This window comes from Pongo abelii, chromosome 15 (assembly GCF_028885655.2).
Source record: "Pongo abelii isolate AG06213 chromosome 15, NHGRI_mPonAbe1-v2.0_pri, whole genome shotgun sequence".
Classification (NCBI taxonomy): Eukaryota; Metazoa; Chordata; class Mammalia; order Primates; family Hominidae; genus Pongo; species Pongo abelii.
Window position 1 is genome coordinate 100,483,169 of NC_072000.2, and position 19,770 is coordinate 100,502,938.

The 19,770-nt window shown below is 47.4% G+C and overlaps 1 protein-coding gene and 1 pseudogene across 1 annotated transcript in view; both read left to right on the top strand.

Moving 5' to 3' along the window:
* C15H14orf132 (chromosome 15 C14orf132 homolog) overlaps window positions 1–19,449 on the top strand; it is a 54,460-nt gene extending 35,011 nt beyond the window's left edge. Inside the window, exon 2 of the mRNA XM_024231610.3 lies at window positions 12,057–19,449. Coding sequence (XP_024087378.1) covers window positions 12,057–12,281 — 225 coding nt within the window. The 3' untranslated portion in view covers window positions 12,282–19,449. The remainder of the gene's footprint in view (window positions 1–12,056) is intronic.
* LOC129049832 (uncharacterized) lies at window positions 13,163–19,449 on the top strand (annotated as a pseudogene).
* Window positions 19,450–19,770: the final 321 nt, after the last annotated feature.

Below are 19,770 nucleotides of genomic sequence, written 5' to 3' on the forward strand. Positions count from 1 at the left end.
ATCGTAAGTCTTGAAATACAGTAGCATGAGTTCACCAAATTTGTTTTCTTTTTCAAAATTGTTTTGATTATGCTTAGTCCTTTGCCTTTGCAAATAAATGTTTGAATCAGCTTGTTGGCATTGGCAAACATTCCTGCTGGGATCTTCATTGGGATGGCATTGAGGTTCTACATCAATTTGGGGAGAATTCACATCTTAACGATATTGAGTCTTTGATTTCATGACCATAGTATTTTTCTCCATTTATTTAGATCTTCTTTGCTATTTCATCAGTATGTTGTTTTCAGCATTTGGATCCTGCACGTATTTTGTTAGATCTAGGCTAAGTGTTTTATTTTTTGGTGTTGTTGTAAATGGTGCTTTTTGGCTAAAGTTCATATTGTTTGTTGCTTGAGTGTGGAAATACAATTGATCTTTTAATATTGACCTTGTGTTCTATGACCTTTCAAAATTCAGTTATTAGTTATATGATGTTTTGGAAATTCCTTGAGATTTTCTGTATAGACAATCATGTCTTCTGCAATTAGAGACAGTTTTATGTCTTCTTTATATATAAGGCATCTATATATATATATGACTTTTATTTCTTTTTCTTGCTTTATTGTCCTGGCAAAAACTTTCAGTGTGATTTTGAATGGGAGTGGTGAAGTTAGACGTCCTCTCGTATTCCTAGATCATAGAGGGAAGCATTCGCTCTTTCACCATTAGGTATAATGTTAGCTATAGGTTGTTTGGTTTTGTTTTCTAGATGTTCTTTATCAGATCCAGGAAGTTCCCTTCTATTTCTAGTTTACTAAGAGTTTTAAATCATGAGTGGATGTTTACTTTTGTCAAATGCTTTTTATGCATCTATTGATATGATTGTTTTGTTTCTTCATAGTTCTGTCAGTGTGGCATGAATTATAAGGACTGATTTTTTTTGCATGTTGAATATTTGAATGCTTTGCATTATCTTGTTTATATATTGCTAGATTTAATTTACCAATATCTCGTTGACTACTTTTTGTCTGTGTTCAATTGAGATATTGATCCACAGTTTTCTGCTCTTGTAATGTCTTTGATTTTGTTAGCAGAGTAATGCTGCCTCATTAAGATGATTTGGGAAGTGTTCCATAAAATGAGTTGGAAAATGTTCTCTCGTCTTATTTTTTGGAACAGAATGTCTACAACTTGTATTTTTCTTCTTTATATTTTTGGTAAATTCTTCAATAAAATCATTTGGTGATTTTTTTTCCCAGAAGATTTTTAACTAAAAATTTAATTTATTTAATAGCTATAAGGACTGTGTGGTTTATCTTTTTTTCTTGAGTAAGTTTTGGTAGTTTGTGTTTTTTAAGGTATTGATTCATTTTACCTACATTGTCAAACCTATGGATATGCAGTTGTTTTTAATCATCTCAGTAATTCCTTATTGTCTTCCCTTTTGCTGTCAGTAATATCTGTGGCAATATCCCTTTTCCATTTCTGGTATTGGTAATTTGTGTTTTCTCCTTTCTTGCTCAGCCTGGCGAGAGGTTTATCACTGTTATTGATCTTTTAAAAGAACCAGTTTGTAGAGTCACTGATTTTTCTCTATTGTTTCTGTTTTCAATTTTATTGAGTTTTGTTCTTATCTCTATTATTTCCTTCCTTCTGTATGCTTTGGGTTTAATTTAATCTTCCCCTCTTCCTAATTTCTTAAGGTATACTTTAGATCAGGAGTGTCCAAGTGTGGAGAAGGGAACCCCCTAAGTTTGTGGTGTGAACCTATACACATTTTGGGCTCACCCCGAACTGCACGCACAAAAGAGATTCAAAGGAGCACTGTAAAGGCTCTGATAACTGAACTATGGTGCAAACCCCTGCCATGTCGAGACTAACCCCTGAGGGGAGCACCTGCAAGACACACCCAAACGACATGCAACCACTGCTTATAGAAGGTGACAGAGAATTTTCAGACCAGACCCAACCTGCTAAAACAAAGCAATGCTCTAAAATTTTTAACAAGACACAGTGTACTAGTTTGCTCTGGCTGCCATACGAAGTACCTCAGACTGGGTGGCTTAAACAACAGAGATTTTTTTTTTTTTTTTTTTTTTTTGCTTCCCTGGGCCACATTGGAAGAAGAAGAATTGCCTTGGTCCACACATAAAATACACTAACACTAATGATAGCTGATGAGAAAAAAAATGCAAGAAAATCTAGTAATGTTTTAAGAAAGCTTATGGATTTGTGTTGGGCCACATTCTGTCCTGGGCTGCATGCAGCCCATGGGCTGCAGGTTGGACAAGGTTGCTTTAGATTATTAAATTGAGACCTTTCTTCTTTTCTCATATAAACAATTAGTACTATAAATTTTTCTCTAAGCACTGCTTTAGTTGCATCAATGCGTGCTGATAACTTGTATTTTCACTCTTATTCAGTTCAGAATATTTGCTAGTTTCTCTTGAGACTTCCTGCTTGACCCATGGATTATTTAGGAGTGTGTGATTTAGCTTCCAAGTTTTGGGAGATTTCCCCAATATCTTTCGTTATTGACTCCTAGTTTAATTCCATTATGATCAGAAGACATATTTCATAGGATTTTGATTCCTTTAAGCTTGTGAAGGTTTGCTTTATGACCCAGGATATGGTCTGTCCTGGTGACTATTTCACTTGCCCATGAGAAGAATGTGCATTCTGTTGTCAGGTGGAAGGTTCAGTATGTCAGTTAGATCTTGTTGGTTGATGGCGACATTCAGGTCTTCTGTGTCCTTGTTGATTTCCTATTTCTTTCTATACCAAGAGAGAAGTGCTGAGGTGTGATAATTTTGGATTGGATTCTGGGTGTTCTGAATATTATGTTGTGAGATGCTGGGGGCTATGGGCTGAGTTGTTGCTCCTTCTCGCAACCCCACCATTCCTATGTTGAAACCCTCACTCCCAATAGTTTAGACATGAGTGTATTTGGAGATAGGGTCTTTAAAGGGGGTGATTAAGTTAAAATGAGGTCACTAGGGTATGCCCTAGTTCAGTATGATTGGCGTCCTTATAAGAATAGGAAATTAGGACACAGACACACACAGAGGGAAGACCATGTGAAGACACGGGGAGAAGGCGGCCACCCGCAAGCCAAGGAGAGAGGCCTCAGAAGAAAACAGCCCTGCCGACACCTTGATCTTGGCCGTCCACCCTCCAGGACTGTGAGGATGTAAATCTCTGTTGTTTAAGCCACCCAGTCTGAGGTACTTCGTATGGCAGCCAGAGCAAACTAGTACACTGTGTCTTGTTAAAAATTTTAGAGCATTGCTTTGTTTTAGCAGGTTGGGTCTGGTCTGAAAATTCTCTGTCACCTTCTATAAGCAGTGGTTGCATGTCGTTTGGGTGTGTCTTGCAGGTGCTCCCCTCGGGGGTTAGTCTCGACATGGCAGGGGTTTGCACCATAGTTCAGTTATCAGAGTCTTTACAGTGCTCCTTTGAATCTCTTTTGTGCGTGAGTTTGGGGTGAGCCCAAAATGTGTATAGGTTCACACCACAAACTTAGGGGGTTCCCTTCTCCAGCTTCCTCCCTCTGGGTTCCCCTGACACTGTCTAGCTCCCAGGGGCCTTTCTTTGTAACCCTCTGGCTGCAAAGCCTGCGTTTCTGCCCGCTGCATCCTTCTGTGCTGCTGCACAGGTCTGCACTGCCGGGGCACCCTGCAGGCAAAGCAGTGAGAGAAAATGGAAGAGATCAAGGGAGCCCCCACCCCCTTCAGACCATGGGGCCCTTCCCCGGCTTCCTCTGGCCAGCGGAACTGTCACTGCTGCCATCGCGACCATGGCAACACAGCTCAGCAACTGACACTGCCTTGAGAGGCAGGACCAGGAGAGAAAAAAGAGAAAGCAAGTAAAAATCGGGGATTCCCCTCAAACTGCCAGCTCACAGGAGCCTGGTTTCTCAGTCTTCTGTCTAGAGAGAGAAGGTTTCTTCTAGAGCTTTTGTGCTCAGTCCTGGGAGATAAAAAAGACAAAAACTCCAGTAAGCTCGTGATGCCTGTCTTTCTCCAGGTTTATCTTCCCTCCCCGAGCCAGCTGCTGCCACCTTCTTGTCAGGGGCCTCGGCCATTGCTTGTTGGAGCCTGCCTGGGGTTCTTAGTTGGAATCTGCAGTGGGCTTACTCCATCTGTGCTGGCACTGCAAGCATTTTATCATATTCTCCTAGTTTCATAATGGTCCTGTGGGTCCCAGGCAGGAGTTCTCATGTTGAGACAGGGAACAGATCCAGCAGTAGAAGTGGCCCAGTCCAGCAGGCAGACTGGGCTGGCACCAAGATCTTACATCTCCCTTTGGGGCCCTTTCATGTACCACCCATCCCTTCAGGAGGACCTGCCTGCCTGTTCCGGTCCTGCAGTCCTGCCAGCTCCAGGTCAGGAGGCCACTGTGCCATTCAGAGCCGAGCCTCCCAGCAGTTCCTGCTGATTTGTAAGAGCCCACGAGTGGGAAATGAAAACTCAGGTGCCTTTCCATCCTTTGCTGACCCTCCTGCTCGGTGGGGCTTCAGCTCTCCCCATCAGAGGACATTTATGAGGGGATCAGCGTGTACCTAGCCATGCACCTTCCATTTTTTTTCTTACGTTCCCAGTGTAATCCACATAAAATAAACCAGACCCAAATGTGGAAAATGGAGAAAATCGAAAGAGACCCCACTCTGGAGACACCTTGAGACAGCAGGTCCAGCTCTCTGCCTTGGGAGTCATGGGGCCAGGCAGCAAGGATGAAACTTACAATGACAGTTCACGAGCATGGAACACGTACAGCCAGGTGCTGTGCGTTTCTGTCACACCACAGCACCTTAGGAGGTGGTTCCTGCTCTTATCTTCATTTTACAGATAAGGAAGCTGAGGCATAGGATGGTTAGTCACTTGCCCTCATCATACAGCTAAAAAGGAACCATGCGGGAGCTCAGTCTCATGCCTGATTCTGCAGCTCTTGTAATGAATCCCAACCTGTGTTGCTTCTTTCTAGCCGAAATGTCTTCACCCCGTCGAAATCCCATCACCTTTTTCCTCTCTCTGTGAAAGTGCACATGACACCATTTTATGACGGTGTGTTTCAGTCTATATTCTTTTTAAATGTTGAGCCCTTCAGAAGTCATGAGTAACTCTTGGTGTGCCTAATGTCTGTCTATTACTTCCTGGTCTTCCTGGTGCAAGTGGGCCTTTGGTATTTGTTGAATGAATAATGAAAGCATGGATGGATGGTATTCAAATCTATCCAGCCTTTATGTTTAGACCACAGAGACCCTGTGAGAATTTAGTGATGAGAGAAATTATCTTTATAATGTTTGCACACTAACTGGAGTCTTCTCTGGAATTTTCTGATGTGCTAGGTCCCCCAGAGAGCCTGGGCCACAGATGGTGTGTTCTGAAGAGACAAAACTGAAGGCGTGGTCCCTTGTACAAATTCTGAAATTGCTGCTAGTTTTTAGATTAGCCACATATTGAGTTGTCAGATGTAGCAAATAAAAGATGCACAGTTAAATTTCATTGTCAGATAAACAACAAATAATTATTTAGGATAAGTATAGTCTGTGCAATATGTGGGATATACTTATGCTAATATGTGGGATATACTTATGCTAAAAATTGTGTTGTTGTTTATTTGAAATTCAAATTTAACTGAGCATCTTAAATTTTGTTTGAGAATTTTATTGAAGGGTTTATATGGCAATATTTGCCACACAGACTCTCACTTTAGGCCCGTCTATAACTGACTTCAGCCTTCTTAGTATTGGGCAGGGACTTCTGACCTTAGATATCACCCCATCCAAGCCACTCCCTAGTATGTAAGGATCCAAGACAGGGCAGGGCTGGAGCAGGGCCAGATCTCAGGTCTCCAGACCCAGAGCAGTGTGGGAGCAGCACAGCCCACTGGGGACATGGTTGTCTTTACCCCCACACAAATTTAACTGTAAAATTCATAGCCCAGGGACATCAGATTCTAACTGTTCTGGGCCAGGTTGCTGCAGAACGGGCGCGGCCAAGACGGGCACTGAGACTGCATCTAAGGGAGGAGGGTCTGGTGGCCCCCGTATCACAAGCCATCACAATCACACTTCTGTTGTTTTGTGTTTACCCGTCCTCTGAAAGGCCTGCTGGGGTCACCTCTGATAACCATGCTTTGAAGATTTCCTTCTGAAAGCATTTTCCATTCCCTTCTCTGTAGAGGTGGAGCTTAGGGGAGATTTATATAACGGACACCTACCTCCTTAGCAGGAACAGGTGGAGGCCTAAAGGCCACCCCACTCCTTGGAGCAGCTCTGCTCTGGGAGCAGGATGGAGACTGTCGGGAAGGCAGGGCCCTCTGAGGCCCCTGGGGGATGCCGTCCCATTTTCCACAATGGCCTGGACCACCTGGAACACCCCACATCGCACTCAGCCACCACATGCTACATGGCGCCCTGACACTGCGGGGCAGGGACCCTGAGCCTGGGGCACGCTCCTGAATTCAGAGAGCACTTAATCCCACAGCTACAATCGATTATAACCATCATGCGTTTGGTGCACTCCAATGCTTGAAGCCCTGCTCTTAATTTTAGGAAGTTCAAAAATACCAAAAAATAACAGACACTCATATACCCACTGACCAGAATAGGCCATTTCTAATATTTCATCATGTTTGCCTTGTCTTTCCTTATATGAAACAACTGCAGATGAAATCAGTCTCCTTTGTCCCATCTCCCCCTTTCCCAGAGGCAGCCGCGATCATGAATCTGGCTTCACAATCCAAGTTGGTACTTTTACTAACATTTGTATAAATCCATGCATAGTACATGCTCATATTATGCATGCATGTTTTTGATTTCAAGAATGCTATGTGAGTTTATTTTGTGACTTGCCTTTTTCCCTAGAAAGCATTTTTCATCCAGTGTTAAGAACCTCCCAGCAGCCCCCTTCTATACAGCTGTCTTTATTATTTCCCTTGTTTTTAACTGAGAAACCTCTGCCTCAGAGAGGTTAAGAAGTGGGCCTAGATCATACCACGAGGCAATGTTGGCCCTGGGGCTAAATCTCATCACGCCCTCAGGATTCTTGACTGATGGTCCTAGGATTCATTCATTCACCAAATATTTTTTGAGTATCTGCTCTGGTCTAGGCATTGGGGATACTGTGATACTGTGCAAGAGACTTGCCTTCTGAAAAGTGTAGCCAGAAAATACAGCCTTCTCTCTTCAACAGGCCAACAAGTGTTTTTGTTTTCTTTTTTTTGAGACAGGGTCTCACTGGCGCCCAGACTGGAATGCAGTGGTGCCATCAGACCTCACTGCAGCCATGATTTCCTGGGCTCAGGCGATCCTCCCACATCAACCTCCCTAGTAGCTGGGACCAGAAGTGTGCACCACCACACCCCGCTATTTTTTTTTATATTTTGTAGAGATGGAGTCTCACTATGTTACCCAGACTGATCTTGAACTCATAGCCTCAAAAATCTTCCCACCTTGGCTTCCCAAAGTGCTGGGATTACAGGCACGAGTCACCGCACCTGGCCAACAAATGTTTTTGTTGTTGTTGTTGTTTCTTTTTTTAATCTTGATGTGAATATCTCCTCTGATAGGGAAACAAGCCCCCCATCACCCCCTGTGTTGTCCTGGTTGCCAGTGTCTAACTCAGCAAGAGGAGACTAGTTTTCTTGTTCTGCCCCCTTAAGCCACTCTGTCTTCTGCACGATAGCTTTTCTAGGGTTTAAGGTTAGGGTCACACCCCCAAATCTGCTCTGAGTGAAAACCTCATCCAAGAATCCCATTCTCTGAAGGCCAGTGGCCACCCCTGCCCACTGGTATGAGAAAGCCCCATTGCTCGTTTCCAGCAGTGGCGTACCACCAGAAGGGCATCTTTCAAAGTGGCTAAAAGTAGACTGGAGCTAGTCGGGCAAGCTTTGAGAGTGACATTCTCTCACCACCTGCTTCCAGGATGACCTCAGCCAACACCCCTCATGCTGACCACAAGCCAGCTCCTGATCAAATTTTTGTGACTTCCAAATGATGAAATTGAGACTGACTTTTTGTTTTTGAGTCATGGAATTCTGCTGTTGGAAGTTATTTTTATGTCTAACTCAGCACTTTCCATTTAGAACCTATTTTACAAAGGAAAAAAAATCAAAACAAAATAAAACCAACAAACCTGAGACGGATGGAGCAACAGGGCTGACCAGCTTTGGAGCACCTCTCAGCCGCCTGTCTCAGCATACATTGGGGGCATGGGCGGCCATCTGCTGACAACTGAAAATGAGTATCTGGTTGTCGATCACACAAAAAGCACATGACCAGAAATGCCGTGTTCCTGATTTCCTCACTTTAGCTTAAGCAGCTGGATAAGAGATGCATGTGATACTGTCCTACAAGGATGACGGAGGGAAGGAATATTGGTAATTGTTGTGTAACTGTCTTGGGCCATGCTTTCTTATACATGATCTTATTCACTGCTTGCAACAATCTCACTGGTTGGACTGCATTTTCTTCATTACTTACAGGGAAATTGAGGCAAGTGGGTAAGTAACTCACCCAAGCTCCACCATATGTGGCAAAGCAGGATTCACCCCCGAGCCTTTCTGACACCAGAACCCACCCTCATTTCCCACGCTCTGAGACAGCAGAATCCGTCCCACACTGACCATCCTCTCTGGCAGTTCTGAGCTCCCACCACAGGTGCAGGGCAAAGGGGACTCCCCATGAGGCCTGTCCCATGGCTGGGAGCTCCAGGATTGGGGTTTATGAAGTACTGCCTGTGGGGAGCCCTCCTGCTGATTTCAAATTCATTAATTCCGCATGCTTTTACTTGTCACTTTTTTTGTATGTTAAGGATGGGGCTGAGGGGATTTGTGATGAGTAGACCATATCCTTGCCTTCAGGAGTTCTCTGTCTAATGGGAGGTGGACATCCAGTTATGCACACCGTCCTGACTCCTTTCTGGAACAGAAGTCCGGGGTATGGTCAGCAGAATGATGCCCCCACCAAGGATGTCCACGTCCTAACCCCTAGAACCTGTTGATGGATTACCGTTCATGGCCAAACGGACTTTGCAGGTGTGAGTAAGTTAAGGATTTTGAGATGGTAGGAATGGCCTGGATTAGCCAGGGAAGCTCAGTGTCATCACAAGGGCCCTTATAAGAGTGAGGCTGGAAGATGAGAGAGAGAGATTGAAAGATGAGAGAGATTGGAAGATGTTACACTGCTGGCTTTGAAGATGGAGGAAGGGGCCATGAGCCCAGCCATGAGCCCAGGAATGTGGGCGGCCTCTAGAAGCTGGGAAAGGCGAGAAAACAGATTGTCCCCTAGAGCCTCTAGAAGGAGTGCAGCTCTGCCAACACTTCGATTTTAGTCTAGTGAGATCTCTGAAACTGTATGATAAATTAGTGTTGTTTTCAGCCACTGTGCTTGTGGTAATTAGTCACAGCAGCAACAGGAAACTGACATGCAAAGCTATTAAATAAATACCTGCAGGGAGGCAGAGAAGTGAGGGGTGCAGAGGCTGGAGGGCATCGCCCTGACCCGTTTGGCAGGAATGTTAGGAATACAGGTGCCGAGTGCCTCCTGGCAGGAGCCCATCGGAAGCAGGTGCTCAAGGGCCACCTGATGGCCTGGTTGGCAGGAGCCCTACAAAAGGCTCTGTCCAGATTCCCTTCCTCTTTCCCCAGTGATTTGGATGAAAATACTCATCTCATTCACATTTGCCCTAAAGAGAAGAGAGAGACAGGACATATGCCCAGAGAGCTCCATAGGGTGGGAGAATGGCTCAGATCCCATGCGTGGAGTCCGGGGAGGCATCTGTCTGAGCACCCAGCAGCATGGGCCTGGTAAGGGAGGAGAGACAAGAAGCAATGAGTGGGAAGGCACAGAAACGCTGGTTAATTCCGGGGAATCTGGCAGGGGTCACAGGGGGATGTGGAGGCAGAACAAGCCCCCGCAGCCCCCGTCATGCCCAAGAGGAAAAAAGCACAGCTTCCCACACTGAGCCTGCTTTCCAAGAGGCCTCCAGCAAATGTTGGCGGCTTTACCTTAGCCTGGGAGGCCTTCTGTTGTGGACAAGTTGGGCAAAGGCACTGATGATGTCGCCTGGGGAAGGGGAAGCCTCCCATTAGGCTGGCATGTGTCTGATGCACCCACACCCCATCTGACCTGTAATTCTTTTATTTCCACTTATAATTGTATTTTTAGCATAAAAAACTGTTGTAATATTCTTGTTTGCATTGGTTATTATATTTAATTGAAATATATTAATAGACTATGTTATACATATAAGAAGCACTTATATAAAAATGTACCCCACGAGGGGTGAACACAGCATGGTAACCTGCAGCCCCCACTCGGAAATTGCACCTGGCCTGCCCTGAGCCACATAGCAGTCCCTTCCAGTCACTGCACTCTCCAGGTCAACAACTGCCCTGTTCCGTCCCCTCAAGGACAGCACCATGTTAGGAATATAGGTGCCGAGTGCCTCCTGGCAGGAGCCCATCAGAAGCAGATGCTCAAGGACCACCTGGTAACCTAGTAACGGTCATCCTTTAAGAGGAGGCCACTGAGACTCAAGGCAGGCCAGAGAGCTTCTGAGCAGCAGCTGCCCAGGCACCTGTGTGCCTCTCATGTTCCAGGAGCCTGACCCTGAAGCCCATGGGGCAGAGCCGGGAGTGCCTGGGCTCACAGTCAGACACTCGTGGCGCTCAACCCTGACACCACCACAGATTAGTGCTGTGGCCTTGACCTCTGCTTATCCACCTGTAAAATGGGGTTGCAGTATTAGCCTCCCCCAGGATAGTTGAGTGATTGAGAGTATTTTAATATCTCTAGCACAGTCCCTGACCATAGCAGGAGCTCCACACAGAATACTGTCTCATGCAGTGCTCGGTAACTGTGCATCTGATGCAGGCCTCACTGTGTCGTGTTCATTCACTCAGGTTCCCTTCAAAAGAAACATTGATTATGGGCCAAATAGGTATCAGTGCCAGCCTGGGAATACACATGCACATTCTGCCTCTGGAGAGGGCCTGGGAAGCCTGGACATGGGCCTCCTGGGCTGGGGCAGGAAGGGGCCTCCTCTTCACTGCTGTGTCTGGGATCACCCCCTCCCTTGGAGCACCCCACCTGCCACCTGAAGTCTGAGCAGCAGAGAAACTTTAAAAACAGAAATAGGAAGTTCTGATTCATGAATGCAAACATTCTGGCATCCCGTGTGCAGTGATGTGCGGCGTGGGTGGTGGGAATTAGGGAACCTCTTCTAGCATATTTGTTCCTATCCACCGGAAGGTATACAATGTTCATACTCATTGACTCAGAAATTGTGTGTCTGGGAGTCTGCCCTAATAAATAATAATGTGTGTACAATGATGCATGTACATGCTAATGGATGTACAAGGATGTTGATCAGTGCGTCATTTATCATAGGAAAAGTGGAAATTGCTAAATGTCCAACACTAGGGGAGTGGTTAAACTGTGGCTTATGTTCATGATAGAATAATACACAATTGTTAAAATGGAATTTTGGTGGCCGTTTTGAAACAGGGATTAAAAAACACGTTTAAATGTGTTTTCTCTCTGTCTCTCTCTCTCTCTCTCACACACACACACACACACACACAGAGGAAAAAAAGATTGAAAAGAAAAACCATCAAAATGTTAGCACTGATTGTGTGGTGGGATCATGATTCTCATTTTTTTATCCTGTTTTATATTTTCTTAGGGTTCTATGCTAAGCATATATTATTTTTAAAATTAGAAGAGGAATGAAGGCATTTTACAACCCATATCGTTATGGAGGAGCCTGGCACGGAGGGGAGGGGAATGGCTGGAGGGGTTGCTGTGAGTCCTGGTGAGTCACCAGCTAGCTGTTGGGTGAGTTCCTTGATGCTTTCATAGTAGCGTGGGCATGAGAACATCTGCCTCAAAAGGCTGCTGTGAACACTGATTTTTATAGATTACCATCAATTATAAAACTACAAAAGCAAAGCCCCGTTTTGCAGGTGCAGTAGAGGTCGTAGCTTCATGTGGGGTTGTTTGACCAGACCACTTCCCTTTTGCAGGGCCCAAGCCCCCATGGCCCTGGATAATTCTCTCTCCTTCTTCGCAGCTGCCCATGATGGGGGGAGCTTTCATGGACTCGCCCAACGAGGACTTCAGCACCGAGTACTCCCTGTTTAACTCCTCTGCCAACGTCCACGCGGCTGCCAACGGCCAGGGCCAGCCGGAAGATCCTCCTCGGTCCTCCAACGACGCCGTCTTGCTATGGATTGCCATCATAGCCACGCTGGGGAACATCGTGGTGGTGGGCGTGGTGTATGCCTTCACCTTCTGAGGACGGCACACCCTGCACCACCATGGGGTGAGGCTTGGCACGTAACTCTGACTTGCTGTTGGCCTTTGGCTTCTCCTGTGTTCTAGAACCAGGAGTTTTGACCAGGGGCAGCTGCCATCCTTCTGGAATTTCCCCCCAGCAGCCCTGATTTCAAATATCCCATGTTGTGGTCCAGCTGAGTCAGAAGACATGGAAGTATGGGCCTCCTGCCCCTAGAGGCATGACGGGGCAAGGCCTTCAGAGGGCAGATTGGGGATCCTTGAAACTACATTCCAGGAACATGAGACCAGATGAGACAGCTAGTTAAGTTTAAAACATAGACATGATTTGATGATCGCTTGCTGGTGGTAAATAATCACTCGTGTGTCTTGTTTTTATGCAAACTTATCGAACCTAGGGCGTGGGGTGCTGGGGCAAGAGCAATCCTCAGAACTTCAGTGTTCCTGACCCAATTCTGGTTTCACATTCAGTCCCTTGGCCATCTAGTAGGGCCATTGGATGTTCCTAATTTGACTTTGAAATGGCACCTTTGCCACGAGACACCTGGTCCCTTCCAAGACCCAAGTGCATTGGGAGACCCAGGGATGGGGGGTTACTGGTAATAGGTGGGGTTTCTGGGGGTGTTGTTGGCGGTTTTTATCTCCTGGTCAGACTTTCTCTTCTTTTTAAGAAGAGGAGAGGATGTCTTTAAGAGCTAGATCTGCCAGGCAGTGGACTCTTCAGGCCACCCACGTGAGGATGCTGTTTCTTCTCTGAGGAATCGTGGAATTTTAAAGATGAACAAGATTCATGTCCACTGAATTATTCAACGGATGGGTCAGAAAGAGGGGTGATTTGCCTGTGGTCACCAGGCAGGTTCGTGGAGGAGTCGGAACAGAAAGATGTGTCCTCACTCTCAGCTCACTGCGCTCTCTGCCCCAACTAAGCACTTCCCTGAGGAGACTGCTGAGAAGCTGCCCTCGGGAGAATGTCCAGGCATCTTGAAGGTGGGTGCAAGATTGGCGGGCCGCTCAGACACCTGTCCTTTACACTCAGTGTGGATACCGTGCATTCTCCTGAAGCGGTGAAAGTGCTTCTGCCCAAGCCACTTCCTTAAATTCTGAAAAATCAGCATCTGGGGTCCTGGCAAACAAGGAAGCTTCCAAGTAAAAACCAGAGAGAAGGGCACACTTTCTTTCTTCATTAGGAACTCTTATTGCACAGGACCCACCCCCACCCCCACCCCCCACGCCTTCCGAAGCCAGCCTCCCAGTGCAGATAGAGTGGGAAAGGTCCCAGAAAGGGGCTCACTCACCTCTAGGCCCAGAGAGGCTTTCTCCTCACTTTATACACTGCAAAAACAGAAAAATTGTGTCAATAACACCCTCTGTGGTGGAGAAACTTAAAAAGCTGGTTAGGAAGCTCTCGTGTATATTTAGGGACAATTACAAGAAAGCTGGACTTGCCACTGTGGCCTCAGGAAAAATGAGTGTTGTTGATGACAGACAAAGGGACATCTTAGTTGTCCAGAAGCCGCACTCTTCCCTGGAATCCGCCACGATAATAGGATTACTAGCCTGGCTCCAGACAGTGCCTGCTCATGGCTGCCAGTTCTTACCGATCACATCCTTCACTGCCACCGTATATCATCTGCCAGTGCATCAGCTTAAGGGGAGGTCACGAGTGCGAAAGAACCTGACCCTTGGCAATGAGGGAGAAGGAACATGGACCACCTGCCTGGAATTCCTGGGATCACTGACAGGGCGGAGGCTGGGCTGGGGAGTTAGCCGCAGTGTGCATGGGTGGCTGTGTCTCCAGCAAGTCTCTCTCCATCAAACCCCAGGTCTGACCCATAAGCAAGATCTTTAACAGATGGATGTCTCCATGAGAAAACCCAAGGCAAGAAGCCCAGAGCCAAGGCGGGGTTGTTTGACGTCCTCATGGAGTCACTCTGCCCCACATGCTCAAATCTTCCCTCTGGCCCCACATCCCTAGGAGGGCCTGACCCCTGTAAAGACGCAGGAGGCAGCTCCCTGGCCTCCAAATGGCCCATGGAGATGGCAGACGGGAGAGAGGGTTCTGTGTTTGCTGCGGTGAAGGCAGGAGAAGGCAGGAGGAAAGGATGGCTTCTAGCCCTGAAGAGGACTCCAGCATCCCAGGCACCGGGTGCTTCTGGCTGCTGAGTTTTCTCTGTGGAGGCCCCTCAGCCTCCAGCCCTAACATAAATGTCAGTTAAATTCAGTTTTCAAGCCTCTCTCCCTTTTCAGTGTCAGAGCAGTAGATGGTCCAGGGCATTGGAGGCCTCGACCACTCTGCATTGCAGATTACAGTGACTTCCTCGGGGTTGCCCCATCTTGGTCTCCTATGGTTTCTTCATCAACTTTTTTACCACCATCTCTCAAATAACAATGAAGATAGATGTGCCCATTAGTGTCTGATTAAGGAGCAAAGGATGGATTTCTGACCACAGTGAGCTGCACTCTCCCTCCTGCCTCAGCGGGGGTCCATCTTAGCAATTCGGAAAGGGGAAAAAGATGCCAGTCCTCACTGCTTGAGTTTTGTGGCCAGGTGCCACTAGACTTGCATGCACACTAACTCCTTACAATCACCACACAGCATCATCGCCGCAGTGCACAGATGAGGAACCAGAGGCTCAGAGGAGTGAAGTCGCCTTCCTGAGGTCTCACAGCATGAAAGTGACGAGCTAGGATTTGAACCTGGGAAGTTGGGCTCTAAAGCTAGACTGTATTGCCTTCTGCCACACCTTTCTGCCACACTGTACTGCCTTCTGTGACTGGGTGGCACCTCCAGGGCACATTTACACCAGGCCCTGAATCTGCAGAGGCTGTTTCTCAAGATGCCCATCATTGTGTGGCCTGGGCCAGCTCTGGCTTCCACAGGTCCCTGACTGTCCTCAGAGTGGAACATGCTCAACCTCCCACCCACTGCTCTCTCTCTGCCCAGATTTCAGGGGTTCCGGTCCCCAAGGCCTGCCCCCTTCTTTAAGACTGAACTCAAGTCTCCTTGGAAGGCCCCGGTGAAGCTCCCAGAGACTGGTTTTCTTGGGATGCAGGCAGAAGGGGACCCTCCCTGACCAACACCCAGGAGCCCAACAGAAGCACCCACACATAGAAAGAGGCTCACTGCAGCCAGAAGTGCAGAGTCAGAGTCCTGGGACCATCTTGTTCTGCAAGGTGATCCCAGGCTCCCCAGGACAGGGGAGAGGGATCGTCCTCATTCAGACTCTAGCTGGGCCCTCTGTACTGGCTTCTCCCTGGGTGGGGTTGCCTGTTAAATAGCTGTGCCTCAGAGAAAGGGTCCTGCATTTTCTGGAATGTTCTCTGTGCTTGCCCCTTTGTGTGCCCCTCCATTGCTCCTCTACAAGCAATTAGGTGATTCAAAAGAGCAACTTAGGCTGGGCGCAGTGACTCACGCCTGTAATCCCAGCACTTTGGGAGGCCGAGGCGGGCAGGGACAGGAGTTCGAGAACAGGCTGGCCAACATAGTGAAACCCCATCTCTACAAAAAATACAAAAATTAACCAGACATGGTGGCATGTGCCTGTAATCCCAGCTACTCAGGAGGCTGAGAAAGGAGAATTGCTTGAACCAGGCGGCGGAGGCTGCAGTGAGCTGAGATCGTGCCACTGCACTCCAGCCTGGGCAACAGAACAAGACTCTGTCTCAAAAAAAAAAAAAAAAAAAAAAAAAAGAGCAACTTGCTGCTTTGTGAGGTTGTGAGTGGCTGCCACTGAAGGTCTTTGAGAAGAGGCCAGATGCCACTGTAGCCAGGCCTGTGTTAAGAGGACTTGTGCCTCCAGGGACCCAGGCAGGATGATGGCGCAGCTCTCCCTACTCCAAGCCAATGCTTGCCTTCCCCTTTCCCATGAAATCAAGGTCAAGAGGCAAATAAGACTCCCTGCTCCACTCCACCCCCTTGAGAGAAATGATTCTCACTCCTTTCAGATCCCCCAGGATCTGAGGGAGAAAGGATGGGAGGAGGGGCAGCAGCACTTCGCTGGAAAGGCAGCAGACGCTTTTCCAGCCCCGGTTCAGCTGGAAGGCTTGGAGGCCGGCCAGACCACTCTGGCGTATCCTGAAGTGGGTCCCTGGAGACCGAAGAGGCTCAGTGGAGTCTGTCTGTTGTCAGCGCTGCTGCCTGATCCCTGCAAGACAAATGGCACTTTCCTTCTTCAGAAGCATCATCTGCCTTCGTTATTAGCAGTAATATTATTCCCAGTTATTATTCTTACTGGTGCCGGTTTTGCACATCTTTTTGTTGCCCTATTTGTATCTCATTTACTTCTCAAATTGCCCCTGGGGGCAGGAATGAGGATGCAGAGAGATGCACATCAATTACTGTCGCATTTTTCTGTGGAGAAAACGGAGGCCAGGGCTGACTGCTCACAGCTAAGGAGCTGTGATTCAGACCAGTTCTGTCAGCTCCAGAGGCACCCTGCATCCATGCCCACCAGGGTGATCCCCCTGGGATGAACCATCTCGGGATATGAGGCCTTGGAGGCTGGGGTTGAGGTTTGGTCCTGAAGAGCTTGTAGCCAGATTGCCACATTCCAGTGTAAGTCCAGGAAAGGGGCAGGCAGCAGCGCACATGGATTTATCAGTTTCAGAACCTCACAGTGATAAGAGGCTTTAGAGAGCATCTAATCGAGACCTTTAATTTTTGGGGGAGAGCAGCTGAGGCCATGTGGAAAATTAGTGGAGAGCTGACAAGTGTCTGGGCTCCTGGCCCAGGGGTCCGTGGTCCAGCACGTTGTGCGTTCAGTGGGAAGCAAAGGGCTCGCCCAGGATTACCTGCCCCAGTCCCGAGGTGGGTTGTGCTCGCTGCAGCTGCCACCGGCCCGCTTTGCTTCGTCCTGGCAGATGCCCAGTGATTGTCCCTGAGCAAGTGCCAGGGTTGGGCTGAGCTGTTATGACAGGGAGGCCCAGGGAGTTCTGCTCAGGGAGCCAAAGGGAACAGACAGACCCTGAATGTTCTATGTTCACCCACCCCAGCCCCTCCCGCCCTGGCCCACTCCGCAGGCCCCTGACCATGGTCACTCACTGAGAGGGATGGAGGAGAAGGTGGTTGAACTGAATACTGAGAACCCAGAGGACAGAGCGAGCCCACAGCTTCCAAGCAGGAAAAGGGACCTCTCTGAAAAATCTGGATAACCAGAATTATCACAGCACCCACGCATTCCCAGCACGTCCTTCTGAGCTCAGACCTTGAGCATTTACTGGGTTTCTTTTTGAGGAAGAGGGAAAGTGACAAAGGACAAAACAATGCAAATCGTCATGACTGAAGACGATAAAAGACTCCCTGGAGCGAGAAAACAGTTACTGCCAGAAGCAGAATGGAAGAGCCAAAAAATACACAAAATTGACTCCATAAATTCTGAAATAAAAGTGTATAGTGTGTTCTGAGTCACTGTAGAAGTCATGCATTTATTATCAAGATAGAAAAGAGCAGAGAATGACATGGACATTGGTCCTTGGAGAGGCTGCACAGGTGGTGCAGTCCTCGGAGGAATCCAGATGCTGGTCTTTTGACCGTGGCGGCAGCCTCACGCCTGCCCGGATGGCTCCATCCAGACATTTGGCAAGGCTGTCATCTGCTCTTGGGTCCTTTTTCAAGCTGATTTCCTGCCTCCCCAAGAGGAGGTTTGAGCCCCATCCTGCCTTGGAAATAAATCCTGACAGATGTGAACAGCATATTTGCAGGGAATTTGCAGGCCTCAATTATTGGGGGAATCAGAGCCCATTCCACACCAAGCCCCATCCACGTGGCTGAGCAACACCCCTGTGTCCCCTGTATCTGTCTCACTGGCTGTCTTTCTGCCAGTTTCTTAAAGAACCACGCCATTACTGCGTTTGCCGTTTGAAGCGTTGTCCCAACAATGCAGATGGTTCTGACAAGGGCTCTATATGCTGGCAGAAGGGAGCTTCCAACCTTGTAACTTGAGGAAACTGAATCTCTGAGAGGCTTGGGAGTATTGCCAGGTGGAGATTTTCAGGAGACAGGGGTCTTGAGCCCAGGACACCTAACAATCAAGTTTTCACTGGGAGACTTAGTGGTGACTTTCATGAGGCCAGTCATTCTCAAGGAAGGGCTGGGGGCCATCAGCAATGTCTGGAGACATTTTTGATTCTCACAGCTTGGTGGGGACTGCTATTGGTATCTCATGGGTGGAGGCCAGGGATGCCACTGAACATCCTACAATGCACAGGGCAGCCCCCCACAAATAAGAATTATCCAGTCCCAAAATGCCAATAGTGCCGAGGTCAGGGGACCCTGCTCTGGGCCATCCTATCTCTGATTCTAAAACTATGCATGCTTTCCACTTTTCCCCCTTTGTGAGTCATCGAATAAATCAAAGCTCTTCTGAGCAGCAGCAGTGACCATGGTCACTGCCCTGAGTTCAAATAATGCCAGCTGAGGACAGTGATCTGGAACTCCCAGCATGTCATATGAGTCTTTTAGAAATCCATGTGACTCTGTTTCCACCATCTTGGGCATTTGTGGGGATCCCCAGACAGGAGGGAGAAAGCCCTACAAAGTGGATGGGAGTGTGGGGCTGAAATTTTCCCTACCCTTAACTTTGTGTCTCTGGGAACTCCAGGGACCTGGCCCCTCACCAATGCAACTGAGGAGCATGCTTGGGGAAGAGCTTAGGAATTGGTTGGGCATGGGAGTGCTGGGTAGCAGCCTTTGAGCAAATCTGCATCTAATCTTATTTCTGACCTTTTTCCACGTGTCCAGTCCTATTTCCGCCAGTTGAAGGCATACTAATATTCTTTATACTATTTAATCTTTTGCAGAAACCTTATTATTGTAACTTGCTACTCTCCAGATACCAGTTCTTCATGCTGAGAGCATCAGAAATGTTTCTGTGTCTTACTGATGTTTTCATGATCAACTTGTAAATGTAACCAGTTGACTTCATAAAAGGTATTTTAACTATTCTTGGAGTCCTTTGCTACCCAAGCACCTGGTTTCACCATGCAATCATCACTGACTTTTCTACAGTGAAGATTCTTTCTTAATGTAGGATTTCGCTGTGCTCTTTTGATTAAAAATATCTAACCTTAAAAGATGTAAAAATGTATCTGTGAAATCTCACTTTGTTAGCGTTGTTGCTGTTGTCATTTTCTATTATGATAATTGAAAAGAGAAAAGAAGAAAACATGAACTCCTCTGTGTCTGGTTCTCATCTGTGCTTTATGTAAAGGAGATGATCTACTCAGCTTTAAAAGGCTCAGCCCCAGCGTCACCTCCATTCTGATGCTTTTCCTGCCCCACCGAGGCAGGATGGGTCCCCTCCTCCCTATCTCGTCCTGATCCCACTCCATCATCACACCTGTAGCAAATCAAATCGCAGAAGCTACATTCAGTTTTCCCAACTATCTGAGCCATCTAAGAGCAAAGTTATCTTATTCAACATGTTATCCCCACCACCCAGCACAGTGCCTGGCTCCTAGCAAACATCCGATATTTTGTGAATGAGTGAATG